The sequence below is a fragment of the Rattus rattus genome, chromosome 1, assembly GCF_011064425.1.
Source record: "Rattus rattus isolate New Zealand chromosome 1, Rrattus_CSIRO_v1, whole genome shotgun sequence".
Lineage (NCBI taxonomy): Eukaryota > Metazoa > Chordata > Mammalia > Rodentia > Muridae > Rattus > Rattus rattus.
This window is the reverse complement of record NC_046154.1, coordinates 3458545-3479176: the sequence shown is the minus strand read 5'-3', so window position 1 is coordinate 3479176 and position 20632 is coordinate 3458545. Positions and strand designations below refer to the sequence as shown.

General features: G+C 50.3%; 2 protein-coding genes across 7 annotated transcripts; both read right to left on the bottom strand.

Moving 5' to 3' along the window:
- Positions 1 to 2358: 2358 nt before the first annotated feature.
- On the bottom strand, positions 2359 to 5945 carry Stoml2 (stomatin like 2). Its single transcript, XM_032892006.1, has 10 exons — positions 5823 to 5945; positions 5446 to 5583; positions 4891 to 4990; positions 4696 to 4754; positions 4506 to 4607; positions 4228 to 4362; positions 3955 to 4099; positions 3735 to 3814; positions 3397 to 3525; positions 2359 to 2628 (listed from the first exon to the last, which is right to left on the bottom strand). Exons 1-10 carry the CDS (start codon positions 5865 to 5867, stop codon positions 2500 to 2502), a joined length of 1062 nt encoding a protein of 353 aa, XP_032747897.1. The 5' UTR covers positions 5868 to 5945; the 3' UTR covers positions 2359 to 2499.
- Positions 5946 to 6876: 931 nt separating this feature from the next.
- Positions 6877 to 20331, bottom strand: Fam214b (family with sequence similarity 214 member B). 6 transcript variants are annotated; one of them, XM_032891986.1, is made up of 9 exons: positions 20268 to 20331; positions 11187 to 11330; positions 9971 to 10939; positions 9369 to 9427; positions 9108 to 9213; positions 8829 to 8987; positions 8539 to 8607; positions 8266 to 8441; positions 6877 to 8138 (listed from the first exon to the last, which is right to left on the bottom strand). In XM_032891986.1, the coding sequence occupies exons 3-9, from the start codon at positions 10862 to 10864 to the stop codon at positions 7985 to 7987; spliced, it is 1617 nt and encodes a 538-aa protein (XP_032747877.1). In that variant the 5' UTR covers positions 10865 to 10939; positions 11187 to 11330; positions 20268 to 20331; the 3' UTR covers positions 6877 to 7984. The 6 variants fall into 6 exon arrangements, with proteins under 6 accessions (XP_032747877.1, XP_032747858.1, XP_032747840.1 ...); XM_032891967.1 differs by lacking the exon at positions 20268 to 20331 and adding an exon at positions 19768 to 19914; XM_032891949.1 differs by lacking the exon at positions 20268 to 20331 and adding an exon at positions 19809 to 19914.
- Between the last annotated feature and the right edge of the window lie 301 nt (positions 20332 to 20632).

Here is a 20632-nt window from a genome sequence, read left to right as displayed (position 1 = left end):
ACCACAGAGGTGTGCATGCCTGACAGAGCGCCCTACCAGGAGATCTGTCGCCACCTACCGGCACCAGCGAGGAAGTTCGACAAGGAACTTGGGCTGAAAAGTTTGATAGGAGACTCAGTAACTCATAAATGGGGGCCGGGTACTAGTCTAAGAGAGGTGGAGGATGACGGGGTGTGTACAGAAACATGAAAGAAAAAAAGTTCAGGGACCACTGTCCATATTTTCAAAATATGCATTTATGCATGTGTACGTTTGTACCAAATGCACTTAGTGCTCCAATTGCCTTTAGCCACTAAGCAGTCTCCAGATTCACTGTCCATTTTTGCTTTTCCGACAAAAGGTGTGCGTGCTAGGAACTAAGCTTTGGTCTTCAGCAAGGGCAGTACATACTCACTGAGCCATCTTTCCAGCCCCAAGCTTCAAGTTCTGCTGCTGTGATTTCCCTACCACGACGAACTGAAATTGTTTGTTCCTTTAGATGTTTTTGTCAAGAGCATTTTATCACAGTAACAAAAAAGACAAGCTAAGACACCAAGATAAATTAAAATGTGTCTTTAAAAATACATCTAAAGGGCTGGAGAGATGGCTCAGAGGTTAAGAACACTGACAGTTCTTCCAGAGGTCCTGAGTTCAATTCCCAGCAACCACATGGTGGCTCACAACCATCTGTAATGGGATCCGATGCCTTCTTCTGGTGTGTCTGAGGACAACTACAGTGTTTCATATACCTAAAATAAATAAATTTTTAAAAAATCTAAATAAAAGCCTATACATGAAGATGGTGGTGGCAAACACCTTTGATCCCAATTGACAAGAGTTTATCTGCATTAGCATGCTCAAAAACCTGGGCTAAGCCAGCACCATCTTTAGAAAACCTGGTACAGGCGCACACATCTGGAATGGCAGCACTTGGGAGGCAGAGGCTGGAAGAACAATCAAGATCATCCGTGACTCCACAGCTAGTCTGGGGCCAGCCTGGGTTACAGGAGACAAAAACGGTAACTAACTAAAAACCTAACATCAGTAGTGGCACATGCCTTTCATCCCAGCGCTCTGGAGGCAGAGGCAGGTGGATCTCTTTGAATTCCAGGCCAGCCTGGTCCACAGAGCTAGTTCTAGCCATCTGTAACGAGATCTGATGCCATCTTCTGGTGTGTCTGAAGACAGCAACAGTGTACTCATGTACATAAATTCTTAAAAAATTAAAAAAAAAGGAAGTAACCCCAAAGCCCCAAACATAAAATAGGTAAGCTGGCTGAGTATGGTGGCCCTTGGGAGGTAAAGGCAGGTTAAGTCACACATATATGATTCTAGAAAGCTACAGAATGGGTTATCTGTATGGTCTGTGAGTTGTATCTCAGAAGGAAAAAACAACTTTTCTTTCTTAGTAAATGTGGGGCACCTACCTATAGGGGTCCTACAAATTCACACTTAAGGTCCCCTTCCCCTTTAAATACATCTAGTTGCTGCTTCTTTGCTTCTGGTAACTGTTCCAGCCACAGCAGTTTCTTTGCTCTGGTGTTTATAAGCCGGATAGCCCTGCCTCTGGACATTTGTAAACTCTGGACACCTTCATTTCTAGATCACCTCTCCTTCATCTCAAGTTTAATCTTCAGTGAGGTTTCCTGGAACGCTCACCCTATATCAGTCCCCTCGTCAGAGCACTGACTTAATACTGGATCCAACTCAGGTCATTCAGCTTGCACAGCAAGAGGCTTTGCCCACAGACCCCCTTACCAGTCCTGCTTATGACGTTCTATCAGTCTCTGACTCTCTGTACCCCAACCTGACCATGGACTCTGTGAAAGCAGACACCTCTGGGGTTCAATTTTGTTGTTGCTCCTTTGAGACAGGGTCTCACTAAGTACTTCAAGCTGGCCTTGAATTCACCATCCTTAGGCATGTATCACCACAGCCATCTCTTTTTTTTTTTTTTTTTTTTTTTTTCCGAGCTGGGGACTGAACCCAGGGCCTTGCGCTTGCTAGGCAAGCGCTCTACCACTGAGCTAAATCCCCAACCCACCACAGCCATCTCTTAACCTGCTTCTGTAAACCCTAGTAAATATCTTAACAGTCTACACCCTCAGCCCTTTAGGACCACCAAACTACCATGCCAAGGCAGTCCTCTTCCCCATGGTCCCCAGACACATGCACCACTTAGCAGGAGGCACAGTCTGCAGCTGGCCGCTCAGCAGACACAGCTTAATCCCCTGTACAGCAAGGTTTCTTCTGAAGACAGGAGGACTTCGCTTCACATGAAGTTAACCCTCATGGAGAATGAACTCCTCAAACCTACCTGGACATCCAAAGGAAACCTGAGTGATCTGCCTAACTTCATCCCCCAATCAAAGAGGACAGTTTCCAATTTGCCACTGGTGAGTTTATTACATGATTATTAAGTTCAAATAAAAAAATAAAAACTAAAATTTGGCTGGGAGGCTGGAGCCAGAGTCTGAGAGTACTGTTCACGGCCCTAACTCCCTGGCCGAGCCATCTCTACTAACTGAGCTTGACTCTGCCCAGTTCTTCAATACTCGTGTCTGTAGTCTGGACATCTCTTCTGGTCTCGCTGGAGTTCTGGGCTCTGGGCACTGGGGCTTTGGTGAGAGCGCCATAGACACCCATGGCCTGGGGAGAAAGACGAGACAGAAGAGAGCCGTAAGAACACTGTGCAGTTGTATCCAGAACCACGAAAAGAGGCTGTCTTTTCTTTCTTCCCCTTCCTTCCTTCCTTTTATTTTTTAAAGATTTTATTTATTTTATGTATACGAGTACACTGCAGCTATCTTCAGACACACCAGAAGACGGCATCGGATCCCATCACAGATGGTTGTGAGCCACCATGTGGTTGCTGCGAATTGAACTCAGGACTTCTAGAACAGTCAGTGCTCTCAACCACTGAGCCATCTCTCTAGCCCCCTTCCTTTCTTTTTTGAGGCAAGGTTTCTCTGTGTAATCCTAGCTGTCCTAGAACTCACTCTGTAGACCAGGGTGGCCTGGAACTCACGAAACTCCATTTGCCTGTGCCTCCTGGATCAAAGGTACATGCCACCAACACCTGGCTTTTTCTTTATCAATGTTCGTCTCTTTTTTTCTTTTCTTTTCTTGTGAGACAAGGTTGCATTGTGTAGCCTAACCGGCCTCTAACTTGTGAACTTCCTCCGTCTCCTGAGCGCTGGTATTACAGGCATGCACCATCACACCCAGCCCCTTGGTTTTTCTTATCCTCAAGCCTCAGTTTTCTAAGCCCTGCAAACAATGCTAAGAATCTTACATCAAACCATCAAAGCAGGGTGACTCCCAAGCCTGACACAGGTGTCTGCAGGAGTGGGTGGAGACATTTCATCCTTAGCTCCTGACACTGTCACTGTGAGCTTAGCTTCAAAGAGCTCTAACCTGAGCCACCATACTTGTCACATCGCTGGGATTGGAGGGCAGGAGGACGGTGTTGGAATCCTTGGCCAGTTTGGAGAAGGCGCTGACGTACTGCTCAGCCACAGTCAGTGAAGCTGCTGCGTCTCCATTCTGTAGTCACAGTGGGGGAAAAAAAAATCAGAGGTCAGAGATTTAGGGAGAGAAGAGAAAGGAAAAGGGCTATACAAACCCTAACATAAGCTCACACAATCTGGCTTAATGGAGCCACAATGTCAGGAACTTCCCACAGGACAGAAGAGAGAAACCCTTAGACTGTCTATTCCCATCCCCCATCCCCACCCATCCCCACAGCCTCTCACGTGTTGAGTCAGAGCCCCAGCCAGAATTCGAATGGCTTCAGCTTTAGCCTTGGCCTTGGCCAGAACTGCACTGGCTTCTCCTAAAAGGAAAAAAATAAAAACACAAGACACGGCAGTTTGACCCATGAAATCAGAGAAGCCCAAAGCTTCTGTACCAGCCCTTACCTTTAAAGCCCCGTGCTCCGCTCCTCCCTCTGCCTCTACGCTACCCGATGCTCACCTGCTGCCTGATTTATCTGTTCAGCCTTTTCTGCTTCCGAGGCCAGAATCTGGGCCTGTTTCTTCCCCTCTGCCACATTGATAGCTGACTCTCGTGTCCCTTCAGACTCTAGAACTGTGGCCCGCTTCCGCCGCTCTGCCTCTACCTGGAATCCCCAATGACCCCCATCAAGAAGAAGCCAGGGGAAACTCTAACCAGGGCTTACAACTCTATCTACTACAGTAGGGGACTGTAGTCCCAATAGAACTAGAGTAACCAAATCCCTTTCCCCACCTGCATCTGCATGGACTCTTTGACTCGGGGTGGCACGTGGATATCCTTGATCTCATAACGCAAGCATCGGATACCCCAGCAGTCAGCAGCCTGGTTGATGGCGTCCACAATGTTGGCGTTCAGGGACTCACGTTCCTAGAGGAAAAGAAATGTGAGCAGCACAAGTCAATGTATCTATCAAGAGCCTAAACTGGGACGGTCCCTGGCTAGTCTTGTTCTGCAGAAGAGATCTGACTGTATGCGCCCTTAAGCCCCTACTCAGGTTCAAATCTGCTTACCCGAAAAACTTTGTCCAGAGAGAGTTTGCCAAGCTCTGATCTCATAGTCGTCTGAGCTAACTGGGTGACCGCATACTCGGGGTCTTCCACACCATAACTTGCCTGAAAGGGCAGGTATAGGGGAAGAACTGAAGCTGCAGGATTTTAAGCAGAGGCAATTCAGAAGGCTAGATAAAGCCAGGGCAGATACCTTGTAAGGATCCATAATGCGTAGATAAAGGACTCCATCTATTTGTAGAGTTACATTATCTGCAGGAGCAAAGAGAAGAGAAAAAGAGGGCGGTCAGGTCTCTAAGTCCCAACCGGCCCTTTCTCCTAAGCCTTGGATCTATAGCAACCACATCCTAATGCACTTAGCACATCCCTGCCACCCCATATCTCTCACCAAGGGTTACAGCTGACTGCTCAGGCACGTTGATAACAATTTCCTTGAGACTCTGCACATACCGGATTCGGTCTAACACGGGGATGAGGACGTTCAAGCCCTGGGAAGAGGAGTCATTGATTCTCAGAAGAGTGAGAATAATACACAGGAAATCTAAGCTAAGCTGGAGTAAGTAATGAGTTATGGATAGAACACGGAAACGCTATCCCTCCTACCAAGACATGTCCTCAAAGGCTGAGGTGTCACTGGTAGGGAAACCTAAGAGTCCAAGAACGAAAGACTAGGCCTCTGAACGTCAGCAGAATAGAAGTCAACAGGAACTGCTACCTTGAGGCAGACAGGTAGGGCTAAGAGTATGGTAGCCCCAGGAATGAAGCCTGTGAGTTACTAAGGTAATAAGAAAGCAGGGAAACATGGATGGTCAGGAGACTGGGCTCTGGTAGAACTGGTCCCTGCCAGGGTTGGTCCCTGTAGTTAAAAGTGCAGACAGGCCCCAAGGAAGTCCCACTCCCACAAGACGATTTGACTGGCTGAAGGTGGGCGAGAGGTTCTCACTGGTTCCAGGATCCGGTGGAATCTGCCCATTCGCTCCACCACCCAGGCCTCCTGCTGAGGCACAAACAATATCACGGTGTTTCGGGGCAGTCCAGAGGAGGCGCGGCGCGGAATGCGGCCAGAAGCCTGCACGGAGCCCTGAAGAAAGACGAGAGTAGGCTGAGGACACGGCGCGGAACCCTAAATCCTTCTCCGGAAGGCATCTCCCTAAATCTCGACACCCCCCCACCCCCGTCAAGGATCCCGGAGAATGATTCACGTGGGGACCATGACCTGGGACCCCAGTCCGTCCCCAAAGTTAGAATCCCACTCCTTCCCAGCCGAAGACCTAGGTGATCTCTGTCCCGAGTCTCTGAAGAAGGTTGCTTCGTTCTCACCCTCAGCAAAAGGGCTCCAGTGCCCCGCGCCGCGCGCGCCAGCATTTCCCACAGCCTCAGCTACCTCCGGAACCAACGAGAGGTGGAGCAGAGCGGCCTCTCCTGAAGCCTAAACCCGAGCTCTTCCTTTGGCCGTTCCACTCCGCCCGACGTACTTCCGGCGTCTTATTCCACCCCTCAACCCCCGCCCCCACTAGTTGGCGTACGTCAAATCGTTCCCTGGGAAACGTAGACTTTGAAGAGAGAGCCCGAGAGTGCAAGTTTGTCCTGGTTCTCAAAAACTAAGAAGCTCCTAGGCATTGTGGTACAAATTGAGTCAATATTCTGTCTGCAAGTGGTACAGAAACACCGCCCACCAAATTCAGTAGCCACAGCCGTGACTCAGTTTACCCTCCAGCTCCTGTGTAACTGCCCTCTTCTGTCACCATAACGACAATGGATTCGCGCTCCGTAGCTGGCCGTGGTTGCCATAGTGACATTCTTGGGTAGTCATACTGTTGTGCCCGTCTCCCACTGGGGACTGACCCCATTCCCGTTGTCATGGTAACCAGGAGGCCTAACTTTGCCTTACGACTGGGCAGAGATTTCTCCCTTCCCTCTTTCCCAAGGCATCAACAGCTCTTTTCATATTTTCTGAGCCAGAAACGGTCAGGCCTGTTCCCCTTACATACAGAGGGCAACAAAGAGCCTCAACCTTTCATTTTTGTCTGGAACTTGTCACCTTGCTCAGGTCTCTGGCTCTCTCAAATACAAGCTTTAAGAGACCTGTGTGTCACTCTCATCATCCTCATCATTGTTTTACATATACAGACACTGAGGTTCTGAGAGGCTAAACTACAGAATCAGTGTGAACATCCGGATCCTCATAGTTTAGCTTCTATACCTTCACTTTACAAACCATCCAGTCCCCAGCACCATATGAAAAGGAATAAGACTATGGTCCAAGACTCAGCTTAGCTTAGCCTAAGATCTTATGGGTTTGAGCCTGTTGCCAGAATTCCAGCTTTAGGACTCTCCATTCTTTTGAATACAGAAAAAAAAAAGTAGAGATTAGTTCAAGTTTCCAAACAAGAATTTATTCTTTATTTTTTTTCCCTTAAAAAATGTACCAGGTACAATTTTTCCTGTTTTTTGTTTGTTTTGTTTTGTTTTTCAAGTTTCAGCAAATGCTTGTTCCCCTCAGCCAAGCCCCAAGAGTTAAGGGTTGAGGCTGGGTCAGAGTCTTAAGTGGGGAGTGGAGTAACTGGGAACCATATGACTGAATGAGGGGCATCCCTCATCCCAGCTGAGGTAGGTGGGTCAGAGTCTGGTCAGGTAAGAGGAGGTTCCCCAGTCCTTAGGCCTGACTCTGTCCCTGGACACCTTCCTCAGTCAGGACGCCAAAGCAAGGAGACAAAGGCAGGAGGAGAGGGACAACTGAGTCTGAGCCCTAGGTAAGAGGTGGTTAAACCCCTGTGTTACACATACACTCAATTCTCTCTCTCGCAACACACCCTACACAAACCCAAGTTTGGGTGCACACAGACAGTTGTACACACACACACTACACACACACACCACACACACACTGGCTTTCGAAGATGGGTTGAAGGGCAGGGAAGGGGAAAGGAATAGGGAAAAACGAGGGAAGCTGAGTCTTTGGCTAAGTGACTCAGTTCCTCTGGAATAAACCCTCTGCCCTTAGCCAGAGGAGAGCAGCTCTCCCCTTGCCCCGACATCAGCTTCTTCAAGTCCTGAGGTTGGAGCAATATCTGCGAGTGGGGTGATGCCAATTATCAGGTTTGGGAGGTCACCAAGGCAATCCAATTTGAATAAATTATAAATTAAAAATAAATAAAATAATAAGTGGCCCCTGCCCAGGACAGGGAGGCAACGCTGGCGTTACTTGCCTGGGAACTTGGGACAATCTCAGGGTAGCTCTGGTCCTACCTAAGCTGGCCTGGGAAACCCAAGGGAGGGGACAGGCACATGGAGTACCCAGAGCAGATAGGGTATGGAAAGACCGAAGCTTTAAACACCCAAATGATTAATTTGGGTGTGAGCGTGATGAGGACTTTAATTCAAGCCTGAAGGGGCTCTTGCCATTTCTCCACAGTTTACCCTGTCCAGGATGGAGCAGGATAGGCAGGCTTTGGGCCCACCTAGGTTCAGAATGCTTGCAATCAGGGCAAAGGTGAATAACGTGGATTATGGGGGGCCTCAGTCACAGCCTGTAGTTCATAGGGGAGCCCTGTGTCCAGCTCCAGGCTCCGGCGGGAAAAAAGCAGGCGGATATCTCCATGCAGGCTTAAGCGACCTGAGCGGGAGCTCCGGAACCTGAGGGAAGACAATGTGATCCAAGTCAGAATCCAGATGGAGAAGAAAGGGGAGATCTTCTTTGAGAGTAGGGAACAGATAGATACCTGAGCTTCTCCAGCTCTCCCAGGGTCCTGTGCTTGCTTACCTGAGGTGCAGCAAGTAGCAGAGGAGGCGGTGGGTGGGGCTAACATTTCCCTCCTCACCTACAGGCACCAAGAAGAGGCGATGGCGCAGGAAGGTCATGTGGGCAGCAGGCATGTCCGAGAAGTCAAAGGTCACAAGGAACATCTTCACCACAGTCTGGTTGGGGTTAAATAAGGTCTGGGGACAGGACAGTCCAGGTTGGTAGGGCCAACTGACTGATTCTCCTCTCTTCCCACATCAGTTCTCTCAGGGCACCCGGCACTCCCTCACTTACCACTTGGATGGTGCCCACCTTGGGCACACTGTAACCCTTCCTCCCCAGAGGATTCAGGTCCACGACTCCCTAGGAAGATCACGAACTGTTAGCCAGGGTAGGAACTAGAAAAGTTGGTCATGAGCACTGCGGACAGCTCTATAGCAGCCCCCTCCCCCCAGTTTGGCTCCACCCTTTACTAGAATTCTTCCCATCTTACCCTGACTCACTCCTGGACGAACAACATGGAAGAAATCCCTTTTGCCGCCCAAGCCCTCTGAGGTAACTTTGGGGTCAGTTTCATATCATACCAGGAAGGGGGCCGGTGCATTTTGCTCAGAAACATCAAAAAAGGTGACAGTGACAGGCAGTGTGACATGCTGGGGACAGTAAGACCCGCTGGCTCCAATCTCTGCAGTAAAGCCCTCGATGTGGCCCGATGGTGCAAAGCGTCCTCGAAGCAATGATTCCTGGGATTAGGGTGGAGTAGACACATCTGAGAGTGATGACAATCCTTTGTCCGTTTGAGGCACTTTCCACCATCGAATTCCTCCCAGGGACCCTTAATCACAAAGCCCCAAAGGAGCTACCTCAAAGTTGCCCAACAGGGTACGGCTGACAGCAGGGGTGGGAAAGGGGGAGGCACTGGGAGGGCTCAGCAGGCCTGGCCCCTTCCGGAGAGTTCGAAGGGAGCTTCTGGTAAGAGAAGGGACACAGTGGTTGGCTTGAGTCTTCTGAGTGTCCCTGTCTCCAGTCCTTGGGTGTTCCCTACTACATATAGTGTTGGAAAAAACTACAGACTTCTGCCTTTGCTTTCATGACCAGGGGAGAGGGAGCATCTGATTACTTACAGCTTCAGGCGACGGGCGCCCTTCAGCCTCCGCCCCGTGGGACTGCGGTCTGTTGGGTCCTATGGTGAAAATATTGAGAACAGAGACTTCGTGTGAAAGCCAGACATAGTTTGGGACAAGGACTTATTAGAAGTTCTCAGAAGAATATCTCTATAGGTCTCCTCCACCTTCACCTACACAATGCCTACTTAGGAGTAGATGAGAGTAGGCTAGTGTGGTAACATATAAGATGGCACTTAGGAGGTAGAGGCAAGGGGAGGAACTCATCCTTGGCTACATAGGGAGTTTGAAGTCACTCTAGGCTATCTAAGGCTTTGTCTCAGAAAACAAAATCAGGAGACTGGAGATCTAGCTCGGTGTTTGCAGTGTCTGTGTAACAGGCACACAGCCCTGGGTTCAATCTACACCGAATCTACAGTACCACATTCACTAACTAGCGTGCTGGAGTGTGCCTTTTCTGATTCCAACACTACACCTGGAAGGTGGAGAAGTAGTTCCAGGTCATCTCTGGCAACCCTAGGTTTGCCTGGAATACATAGGACCATGTCTGCAAAGAGAGGAAAGGAAAGAAAAGAAATAGACAAACTTGTTCCCTGGCTTACCAAAACAGGCTCCTTGGGCCCAGGCAGCAGGTGGCTCCAGAAGGGTGTGGCTTTGGCATCAGAACTATTGGCAGCAAGAGGGCAGCCCAGGGTTCCCCGGCGCCTCCGAGGGGCTGGTCCCTCATCTTCAGAGCTGACATCAAGGGCTTCTCCAGCAGGCAGCAGCCTTCGCTTGGTGGGGCAGGGGCCTGGAGGTCCAGGGCCAGGGGGTGTGTGCTCGGGACTGTGCCCATTGGCAGTTCCATGGGACTCCCTAGGCCAAGGGTTGCTCCCGTTGCCCACCCTAGCCACTGGGCTCTTACCCCCTATTTGTGCAAGATTGTGCAAATCAGTGTCAAGTGTGTGCAGCTGGCCTGAAGGGGCTGGCCCTGGAGACTCCCCCAGGCACCCCTGTCCCCCTTGATCTGGGAAAGCCCAGTCTCTGGTGTGCAAAGTATTGCAGGAAGCATTTGATGAGGGCCAGGGGGTACTCTGGGTCCCTGAAGTCCAAGGTGAAGTGGCACTACCTCCTTGTTCCACAACACGGAGGCCATGGTGGGAGAAATGCTGGCTAGCCACACCCAGTCCCAGACCCAGTCCCTCTGGGCTCACGAGTCCCACAGTAGATGGTTCTTCGGGGGGTAGTCCCTCTCTGGCCCCCAGCCCAGGGCCTCTCTTCAGCTCCCGGGGACCCTCAGTGGAAGGGGCCGGCCGCTTCAGAGCCCTAGGAGGCTCGGAGACGCCAGCTGAAGGGGAAAAGATGGATACCTGGTAGACCCCGGGGGATGTTGCCCCCCCTGCTGGGCTGTAGCCCATGAGCAGGCCACCCTGGAGGGTCCCCTGTGTGACTGGAGGCTGTGAAGGGCCAGCCTCTGGCTCTGAGGATGGAGACAGCTCCGCCTGCACGTGGCGCATGAAGCCCCCCTTGGGTCAGGGGGGCCCCCCCACACGGCCTTTATGCTGGGCCTGGGCTGGGAGGCCTGGGGACATCTGTAGGAAAGAAAAAAAGGAGGTCAGGAGAATCAAGGAGTCTTCTTTCTTCCAGCAGAGTTTCAGATCCTCCCTCTCTCCTCAACAGATGACTTTGAGCAATTTGTTGGGGGTAAAGTTGTCCAAATCCCTGGACAGACCAATGAAAGTCAGAGACCACTCTCGGAACTCCTGGGAGGGGCACACCTTCTCTTCCAGTTTCCTACTGGACTTGCAATACACCCCTCCCCTCTTTCCTGGAAGTTACCCCGATGAAGAAGCCTCAAGCCTGGGCGTGTGTCCTCTTTTCCTGTCTGATGTCTTGTCCCTCTAGCTTGCAGTCTGGTCCATGCCCACTGCACTGGCAAGGTGACTGCCACCATTCCGCGCAGCTCCTGGGCTCAGTTGGACCCTGAGGGAAAAGAGGAAATATAAGCTGGGATCCCTGCAACCAATGGTAAGATCCCCCCCACACTAATATGGGCTACTATATCGGCACATACACCAAGATATCTTCCCGCTTTGGGACAAACTCTTCAGGAATAGAAGGGGCAGGCTGGAGACCTAGGGCACATGCATAAGAATCGGGCTACCTGAGGACTCAACAGAGAAGCAAGTCTTGGCTGACTGTCTTAAGGATGTGAGAAATGAGTAGAGGCAAGATGAACCACTTGTCAAGGCCTCCATCTTGGGAAGTGGCTCTGTATAGCGGGGGGTGGGGTGGGGGGTGGGGTGGGGGGGTGGGGAGGGGTAAGATGCCTCAAAGATCAGAGAGATTCCATGTCAGCTGGTAGGTGGACAGGGTAACAGTGTTCTTCTCTTACTCAAGGCCCTCCAATTACACAACTCATCTCCATATGTCTATACAAAGGGGCAAGTGCGACTCCAGAGTGCTAAGAGCAGAGGTCATGCAGATAAGCACACCCCATCACACAACTACAAACCCCAAGTCAGCTCCAGGCCAGCCCTTCACACTTAAAATCCTAACTTTCCCCAGAAATCTGTCTTTTTAACAGAGAAAAGAAATCCAAAGCGGGGCAGTGGTGGTGCTGGGATTGGTGGTGCTCACCTCTAATCCCAGGACTGGGAAGGTAGAGGCAGGCCAGTCTCTTTGAGTTCAAGGCCAGCCTGGTCTACAGAGAGAGTTTCAGGAGAGCCAGGGCTATACAGAGAAACCCTGTTACCTTCACCCCCTAACACCCCCACTCCCCCAAAAAAGAAAAAAAAAAACAAAAACAAAAAAAGAAATCTAACCAAAAACAAGGGATGGAAGGAGAGAACTGTCAGAAGGCACTTTGTAGTTCCCACCCCTCCCCCCAGGCCCTGCAAACCAGAGATAAGGAAGCAGCAAGCAGTCAACTGGAAACAACTGGAGTATCTCCCCATGCCCCTCCCCCTCAGGCACAACAGTACTCAAAAAAACCTAAAGCATTTCTTTGTTGCCATGGCACAAAAAATGGTCTTCACAGACCATTAGCCAATATTTCAGTGACCAGTGTCAAGTTGAAGGCCAACAGTCCCCACTGTCATCCTTATTTGGTCAGCAGTCTGTGAGGACTACCAACCATAATGCCCTTTAGCATAATGCTAGAGGCTGAGGCAGGAGGATCTAGACCAGTCTAGCTACATTTTGAGAGGTCCTCTGTCAAAATCAAACAAAACAAAAATTACAGAAAGAAACAAATGAAAAACAGGTTACAGCCGGCCTTCACACTCCACCAGACAGTTAAGGTCAGACGGTCAGATGGGGCTACAAGACATCCTATCTCAGACAAAACACAAAACCAACAAAGAAGCTGAAGGGTGGTAGTACACGCTAGTTCACACACTCTGGAGGCACAGCCAGGCAAATCTCTGAGTTCAAAGCCAGCCCAGTGAAAACCTGTCTCCAGAAAAAAAACAAAACAAAACAAAAACCAGAACCAAGCCCAACAAATATAACAAAATACCTTTTCCCACTCCTCTTTCACGGATATCTCAAAGTCATTCCCCTCCAAAAGATCTCTCATCTCAGACTTCCATAAGACAGTGCCACTAACTACTTTCTGTAACCCGGTAATACTTCCGTTTACTTCTGATTATGTCACACCTGAGGATGGGTCTGTGTTTCTTCCCCAGCCCCATTTCAAGCTCAGGAGAAACACACATCAGAATTCAAAAAAGCCTAAATACTAGCACTAGTGATCTGGTCAGCAGTCCTGACAGTGTAGAGAAACACTACGGGTGAAGAGTGGAGAGATTAATTGTACAGGGGGAAACTGCAGCAGCTCATGTGGTTGTAGGAGACGGAGAGAAAGGTGACATTTACACTTAGGGACTGAGAAACTCTCCCACATCAACTGTTGCCTTCCTTTCAGGCCATACTTTGCCATTTCGCCAGGTCCCCCTTTGAATGAGATCCTAAGAATATTCTGGTCCTTCACGTGGGTGAGATGGCTAGAAAGCGGAGAACGTCAGCAGTGGCAGTGTCATGAGAGTATAACCTGTTCTCATTTCTTTCCTGCCTATTCTCCACCCAGGCTTTAAAGTTCAAGAAGGGCGTTTTCCTGAGCACCCCAATTTCCAGGTCATCTCAGTTGCCCTCCTGAGCTCTTGCCTCAAGGAAGCCAGGTGATGACATGATGCCCTACTTGACCCCAGCATGCCTGGCATCTGCTCATTAATCCAGAGCCCTATTAGTTCCCTCCCTGTCCAGAGACGCTCTAAGACTCACTCCTCTGCCACCCAGCTTCAAGCTGACTCATGGGGAAGGACTGCAGGGAGAGGGGACAGGCCAGTATAAGCCAAACCTCGCCCTCTACACTGGGGATGGGCAGCAGCTGGCATTAAACAGCTGTGCCAGACTGTGGCTGCCAAGGACTACAGCTCCCAACATGCCGAGAGCAAGGTCAGCAAAAACAACAAGTCCCAGAATACCATGAGGTCTGTACCCTCAGATACTTGTTAGACTTGGGAGGTGGGAGAGGTTGTGGTACAGGAAGAACACCTAGGCTCATTCTATCCTTCCCTTCAGTTTCAAGACACCCATTTTTACCCTAACGAGGTGGGGGAAGAATTCCTATCCATGTGTTTTCCACTCTTATCCTAGGCAGAGTTCCGCTGCTCACTGCTGTACATTTTGTTCTCATACATGTCTATACACGCTAGGGTGACTGTTCCCAAGACCACTGCTGTGAGTAGAAAGGTCAATCTCTGCTTTTCACCTTCCCTCCCTCTGACTCCTGGCCTAGAGCCCTTCACCCTTAATAGAGAGGGAGCAGACCTCAGGGACCCCTCCAAACTCAGACACGGAGACTCACCTTGGCTCCTGGACTCCTTGTCCTGGACGATTTCCCCCCCACCCCCTGCTCAGCCTCCCAGGTCGGTTCTCATCCCTTCTTCACAGCCTGGGACAGGCCCCATACCGTGCAGAGGTTTTGGAGATCTGATCCTTCCACCTAGTACACACTCACCCCACTCCCAAATTGGCTCCGCCGCGGTGGCCGCTGCTCCGGGCCCTTCCGTCCCGTCCCCGTTCCGATCCCTGTCCCTCCCCTCGGATAACCAGTCCCCCCTACTACGGGCCCCCAACCCAGACAAAGGGTGGCTTAGGCTGAGAGCCTTGCTCTGCTTGGCTCTTCTCTGATCAGCTTCGTGTGCAACACTAGCGGGCTCTGGCGTACGCAGCCCCTCTAGCTGCTGTTGCACCCCTCCCTGCGACGGTCCCTCCCCGGGGCCGCCCCGGCTCCTCGCCGCAGACTCAGCTGCCCCTCTGACTCACAGGCCATTTCCTACCAGCTGATGGGGCCGCCCGCCCCGCCCAGCGCCCAGCCACCCCCAGCACTGCGACCACGGCTGCCACGCCCCCCTCAGACCACACCCTCCAGGGGCAACAACTATGTTCATTGGTCCAGTGGAGGCCAGCCTCTCTGCAACCTCAAGCGTGAGTCACGCCCTCTCCAAGGGGCGCACGCCTATTGGTCCACATAAGGGCAGGCCTACCCAATGTCGCCCCGCCCACCTCCTTAACCCTTTTTTCTGTCCAAGTCCTAAGCAATTCTCTGCCCTGTCATTTAACCTCATTCAGGCTTCATCCTCTCAGGGCTCAACAAACCTTTCTCCTCCACACTTCCTGTTCTGAAGTAAATTAATAGGAAGCTCCAGGGCTTTCACAGATACAGTTCAACAATCTCCAACTCATACCAAACCCAACCCCACATAACCCCAAGCCCATTTATCCCCCCACCCCATCCCGAAATAGAGCTCCAAGAGCGTTGTTGCTATCTAGTAAGCTTTCTACAAAAGCAGGCAAAAAAAGACCTAAAGTCGTACCGTATCTCCATCCATACTGAAAGATGGCATTCGCACCCCCCTCCCTTTTGCCTTTGTTTGGAGACCCCAGGAGGCTCCTGAGATAAAAATACATTTAAATTTCAGGGACTCAGGCCTTATCCTTTGTGCTCAAAACTCTTCACGGATCAGGCTTTGGAGCACTCTTTGCTGACAGACCTCTGCTCCAAGGAAGCAGAGTATCCTCAGAAGTGAGTTAAAAGGCCTTCTGCCCAGAGTCAGTCTGGAGACCAAGTTAGTCTTCATGACTCACAGCTCCCTCGAAACTCACCAAGCTCCCCTTGAGTCACTGGGCCCCAGGCCCAGCCCAGAGCCAGCCAAATTAAGCAGTAGCAGAATAAGCATCCCTAACCTTTGTCCTTAGCTCTGTAAATAATCGGGGTGGAATTTTTGCAAGGCTTGGACATTCATAGACACTTTTTAGAGGGACTGCTCTGGAGATAACCTGAGAAGATGGGTAGCCTTGTCTACCTTGTCCTCTGAACTTATCAGTGGGTCAGACATGTTGTCACCAACTCAGGCCTTTTCTCAGTCACAGAAATGGAACAAACAGCAGAACCAAAAGAAATAAAGGCCTGTGCTTTGCCTATGCTATGAGCCCCAAGGACCATTCGTTTATTGCTGCACTGTAAAAAGAGCCCTCCCCTCCCCCCCTCCCTACTTCCTCTCTGGGTTCTACAAGTAATACAAGCAAACAACAGTCCTCTAGGATTCTTTCTCCTTACCTCTAATGAGTAGGAAACCCTTAAAAAAAATAAAACAAACCAGCTCCCTAAGATTGAATTCCCTGCTATGAAGGAGCAGGATTTTAAAGTCTCAAAGCCCTAAACACAAGTGAAGAATCAATATGAGAATGTATTTGCCTCAGCAAAGCTCACTAGGAAGACAGAAAGACAGAATATCTTAGGAATAATTCTCAGCAGCCCTCCTTTGTTCTGTCTAACTATAATTTCAGGCTTTAGTTTTCTACAAAGATCAGAGTGGGAACACTAAAGGAGTCAGGATAAAAAATGTTCCAGGCCTCAGTATGCCCTAGGGAAAGGAGCATAGTTCAGTCATGCATGAGGTCATACCTAGTTGCTCTAAACTCTTAGCTTGCATTTTTTTTCTTTTTTAGAGTCAAGGCCTTGCTATATAACCTAGGCTGACCTTGAACTCATGATCCTCCTGCCTTGCCTCCAGAGTGTTGGGATTACAGGTCATTGTGGGGGTTTGTTGTTTCTGCTTTGTTTCTTTGAGACAGAGTTTCTAGTAGCTCAGACTGAGTAACTCTTGCCTCTGCCTCTACAGTGCTGAGAATACTGGTGTGTGCTACTGGACACAGCCTGACTTAAAATTTGTTTTTGTTTTTTTTTAAAGACAAGGTCTCATGTAATTTAGGCCTGGAACACACTGTATGTCAGAGGATGATCCTTTACTCTTGATCTTTCTGTTCTCACCTTCCAAATGCTGAATTATGTTTAAAAAAATTTTTTTAGAGCTGGGCATAGTGGAGGACACATGTCTTTAATCCTAGAGGCAGGCAGACCTGAGTTCGAAGGTAGCCTGGTCTACGAAGTAAGTTCCAGGACATCCATGGCTACACAAAGAAACACTGTCTCAAACCAAAACAGAAGAAAAAAAAATTACTGCTGGGAATGACTGCATATGCCTTTAATCTTAGCACAAAGGAGACAAAGGCAGGCAGGCTGATCTAGGCATGGAGCTCCAGGCTAGCCAAGGCTACAAACATAGTAAGACCCTCTCTTTAAAAAAGAAACATTTCTTCTTCTTTTTCATCATCATCGTCGTCGTCGTCGTCGTCGTCATCATCATCATTGTCATCATTATCATCATTCTGTGTGTGTGTGTGTGTGTGTGTGTGTGTGTGTGGGCAGGTCAGAGGACTACTTGAGGAACTTGGTTCTCTCCTTTCACTATGGGGTCACGATAGGGTCACGATGGGGTCACCATGGGGTCAAGGATTAAAATCAGATCACCAGGCTTGGAGGTGCTTTTACACATAGATCCTCTTTTTAAATACATAGCAGCTACCACTAGCTTACTTAATTTTTTGCTTGTTTGTTGGATTTCAGAGACAGTGTTTCTCTGTGTAGCCCTGGCTGTCCTGGAATTGACTCTGTAGACTAGGCTGGTCTCAAAATCAGAGATCCACCTGCCTCTGCCTCCTGAGTGCTGTGATTATAGGCATGTACCAGCACCCAGCGACTTCATTTCTCACAAACATACATAGTCGTCGTCTCCTCCTCCTCCTCCTCCTCCTCTTCCTCCTCCTCCTCCTCCTCTTCCTCCTCTTCCTCATGTTCCTCCTCTTTTTCCTCTTGTTTTATTAGAAGTTCCATAAGAGCAGCAACTCTGTTCTTTGTACTAACATTCTCTGAGCCTGGCATATAAAAGGAACTCAATAAAATTTAGTGAAGCACACAATAGTTCAGATAATAAACGGCACTATTAAAATCTGGATCTTACCTCCTGTTCTTTCACTATGGAGCTTTAGGGACCGGTTGTTGTTTTTGTTTGTTTGTTTATTTTTTTACCACAAATGTGATAAAATGTGCACATTTGTAAAACGAGAGGTTCTGGGCTGGTTTTGGTGGTGCATATCTCCCCTAACATCTGGGAGATGAACACAAAAAGATCAGGAGTTCAAAGTCATCATCTGTTACATAGTGAGTTTGAGACCAGCCTGGGCTACTAAAAAAAAAAAAAGAAAAGAAAAGAAAAAAGAAAAAAAAGAAACCCTGTCTCAAATGCAAAACAAACAAATAAGGATTCCTTTAAACAATGGCCATGGAGGACATCCTAATGGCTGCTGTGCATTCTTGTTCGTCACAGAGGATGGGCTTAAGCAACTGAATTCCTGTTGCTGGCACCGAAGCAGAAAAGCAATATACTCTGCATAGCAAACTGCTGCCCCTTCTCTTCATGCCCCACCCACTCACAAGCAATGCCCTACCCCAGAGGAAGCCTGAATGCCTCTGCCCTAGGCCCGCCCCTCTCTGACAGAGAGCGTCTGGGAAGCAGTGTTGCCATAGAAATCGGTGCCTCCTCAAAAGGCTTCAGCCTGCCCTTCTTTACCCAACCCTACCCCAGGGCTTTGTCTGTCCTGAACACCCCTCCCTTTCTCAGCCAGACTCAGCAACTGGGTGGTTGTATGAGAAGGCTGGCTTGGGGCCCCTTTCAGCAACACTGTCACACTCATTCAGTCACGCTGTGGAAGGCAGCCCTTCCCCACCCCCTCCAAGCCAACCCAGAGGCAAAAAGAACAGTGGCAGTACAAGTCCCTGGGCCCCAATGTCTGTTCTGATAGTTTACTTCTAAGCCTGGACTAGGGAGACATTCTCTCTTCATCCCCTAGCTGAGCTAGAGCCTTATACCCTTCCCGGGTCAGGTTTATTATAGTGCCCACCTCTCAAAGCACACAGCGAAGACTTCCAGTTTTCTCAGCATTTCTCCTAGAGGACCCCCAGAACTGCTGAGGATCCTATGATTCCTCACCCAGGGAAGGACAAAGGTAGAGAAAAATCAGTTTCTGGCAAGAGGTAAAATGTGGCTACCAGTCACTTGGGATTTACTGGCAGGGGTGGTGGTGGTAGTAATGGGAGTGGGATCTGAGCCTCCATGCTGGTTACAGCATGCCTGGCCATTAAGTACAGAGTCAGGAGCAGGTCATAGATCCTAGACTGGCAAGAACCAGGCCAGGCCACAGTGCGAGGAAGGAAGTGGGAAATGAGCACACCCAGAACATAAGGGCAGGGCAGGGGGTGGGGCGGGGTGGGCAGAGACCAAAGCAAGCTTCTGTAGGAACAGGAACTAGATAGGAGATTGACAGGAACCCAGTGACAGAAGGGTTCCGGGAGACACTTCGGGGAAAGGACCCTAGTCTGGGCTAGCTACAGATTCAAGGTAGGAGAAAGACACCGTCACACAAACCCTGGTGGCCAGGAGGGCCTGCTTGCTTTCTGTGTACCCATGCCAGAAGGTGGGGTCAGGAGCTCAGCAGCCAGTAACACCAGACTGGCTGCTTGTTCTGCTAAATCTGCTCACTCCTAGAACATAGATCACAGATGTCTTCCTGGCGTCCCTACAATGCAAAATGTTACTTTCTAGAAGTGCTGAGATTCTCCCTAGCAGGAGGGGCTACAGCTCCTGCCTTTCATACAGTACCCCACAAGCCAGCCCCTCTTTCTCTATACAACCCCATCTACTCTCCCATACGCTGGAACGCCAGTCCGTCTCCACCACATATAACCCCATTCTCCCGAAGTTCCTCCGAATCGCTCAAGTATCACCTGTAATCCTCCACATCAGACAGCGATCCTTTTCCCTAACAGTGTACCTCCCACTTTCACAAAGCACTCTCGCCCTTCCCCCACAACAGCCCCAAGAGTACACCTCCTTGTTCACACATTGATCCCCTAACTGCTCCCCCAATCCCGCCTCACCCACTCCAAAGCAACAATCTCCAAATTCTTTTCTTCGCTAGCGGTGGTCCCTACTTCAGCTCTGCCCAAGCCCACCTTCGGCCTTGTCCTTTTTCCACACGCACCCCGCCCCACACCTGTAGTTCCGTGGGTCCTGTTGCACTTGAGAAGGTAGTGGATTGGGACAGTGACTGAGCAGCCCTCCTTGCAGCCTGGGCCTGCAAACCTCTCCCCTTGGGTCAGAGCCCCGCCCCCGCAACGCCCCGGCCCACCCTCTCCCTTGTCCGAGTTCCCACCTTCCCGGAGCTGGTCCCCTTGCCCCGGTTCTTTAATCCCTCAGACTCCGCCTCTGTAGCCCTGACCACGCCCCTCCACGACTCCGCCCCTTCGTCTTCTTTGCATTACCCCAGGATCCTCTGCTTTCCTGAGACCCAACCACTGATTCCCGCCCCCGTTTGGTATCTCCGCCTGTCACCGGGACCCACCCCCCTCAGATTCCAGCCTGCTGGAACCCGTTTCAGGTTCCTTTCACTGGAACACTGTCCCCTCCAAATGCAGTGACTTTTATCCCCCGCCCCTTCTCCGTCCTGGCTCACCAGGGCGCACACGCTCCTTGGCCCCGGTCGGCTGGCTGTGATTGGCGCCGGCGGCCCCAACAGATGACGGAGGAGACAAAGTGATGGCTGCAGGTCGTCTGAGGTCCCACCCCGGCCACGTGCGGCTTCTGTGATGACAGGTCCAGAAGGGCGGGGCTTTGCGGGGCTTTGGCTGACCAGCGAGCTACAACCCCAAACTGACCAGATCCGGCGGCTGGTGACAAGCCAGAGCTTTGGGCAAAGGCTCTCTCTCTCTCTCTCTCTCTCTCTCTCTCTCTCTCTCTCTCCCTCTCTCTCTCTCTCTCTCTCTCTCTGTTCCTCTTCCCTTTCCTTTTTCTTCTCCTCTCTTTTCCTCTAAAGGTCCC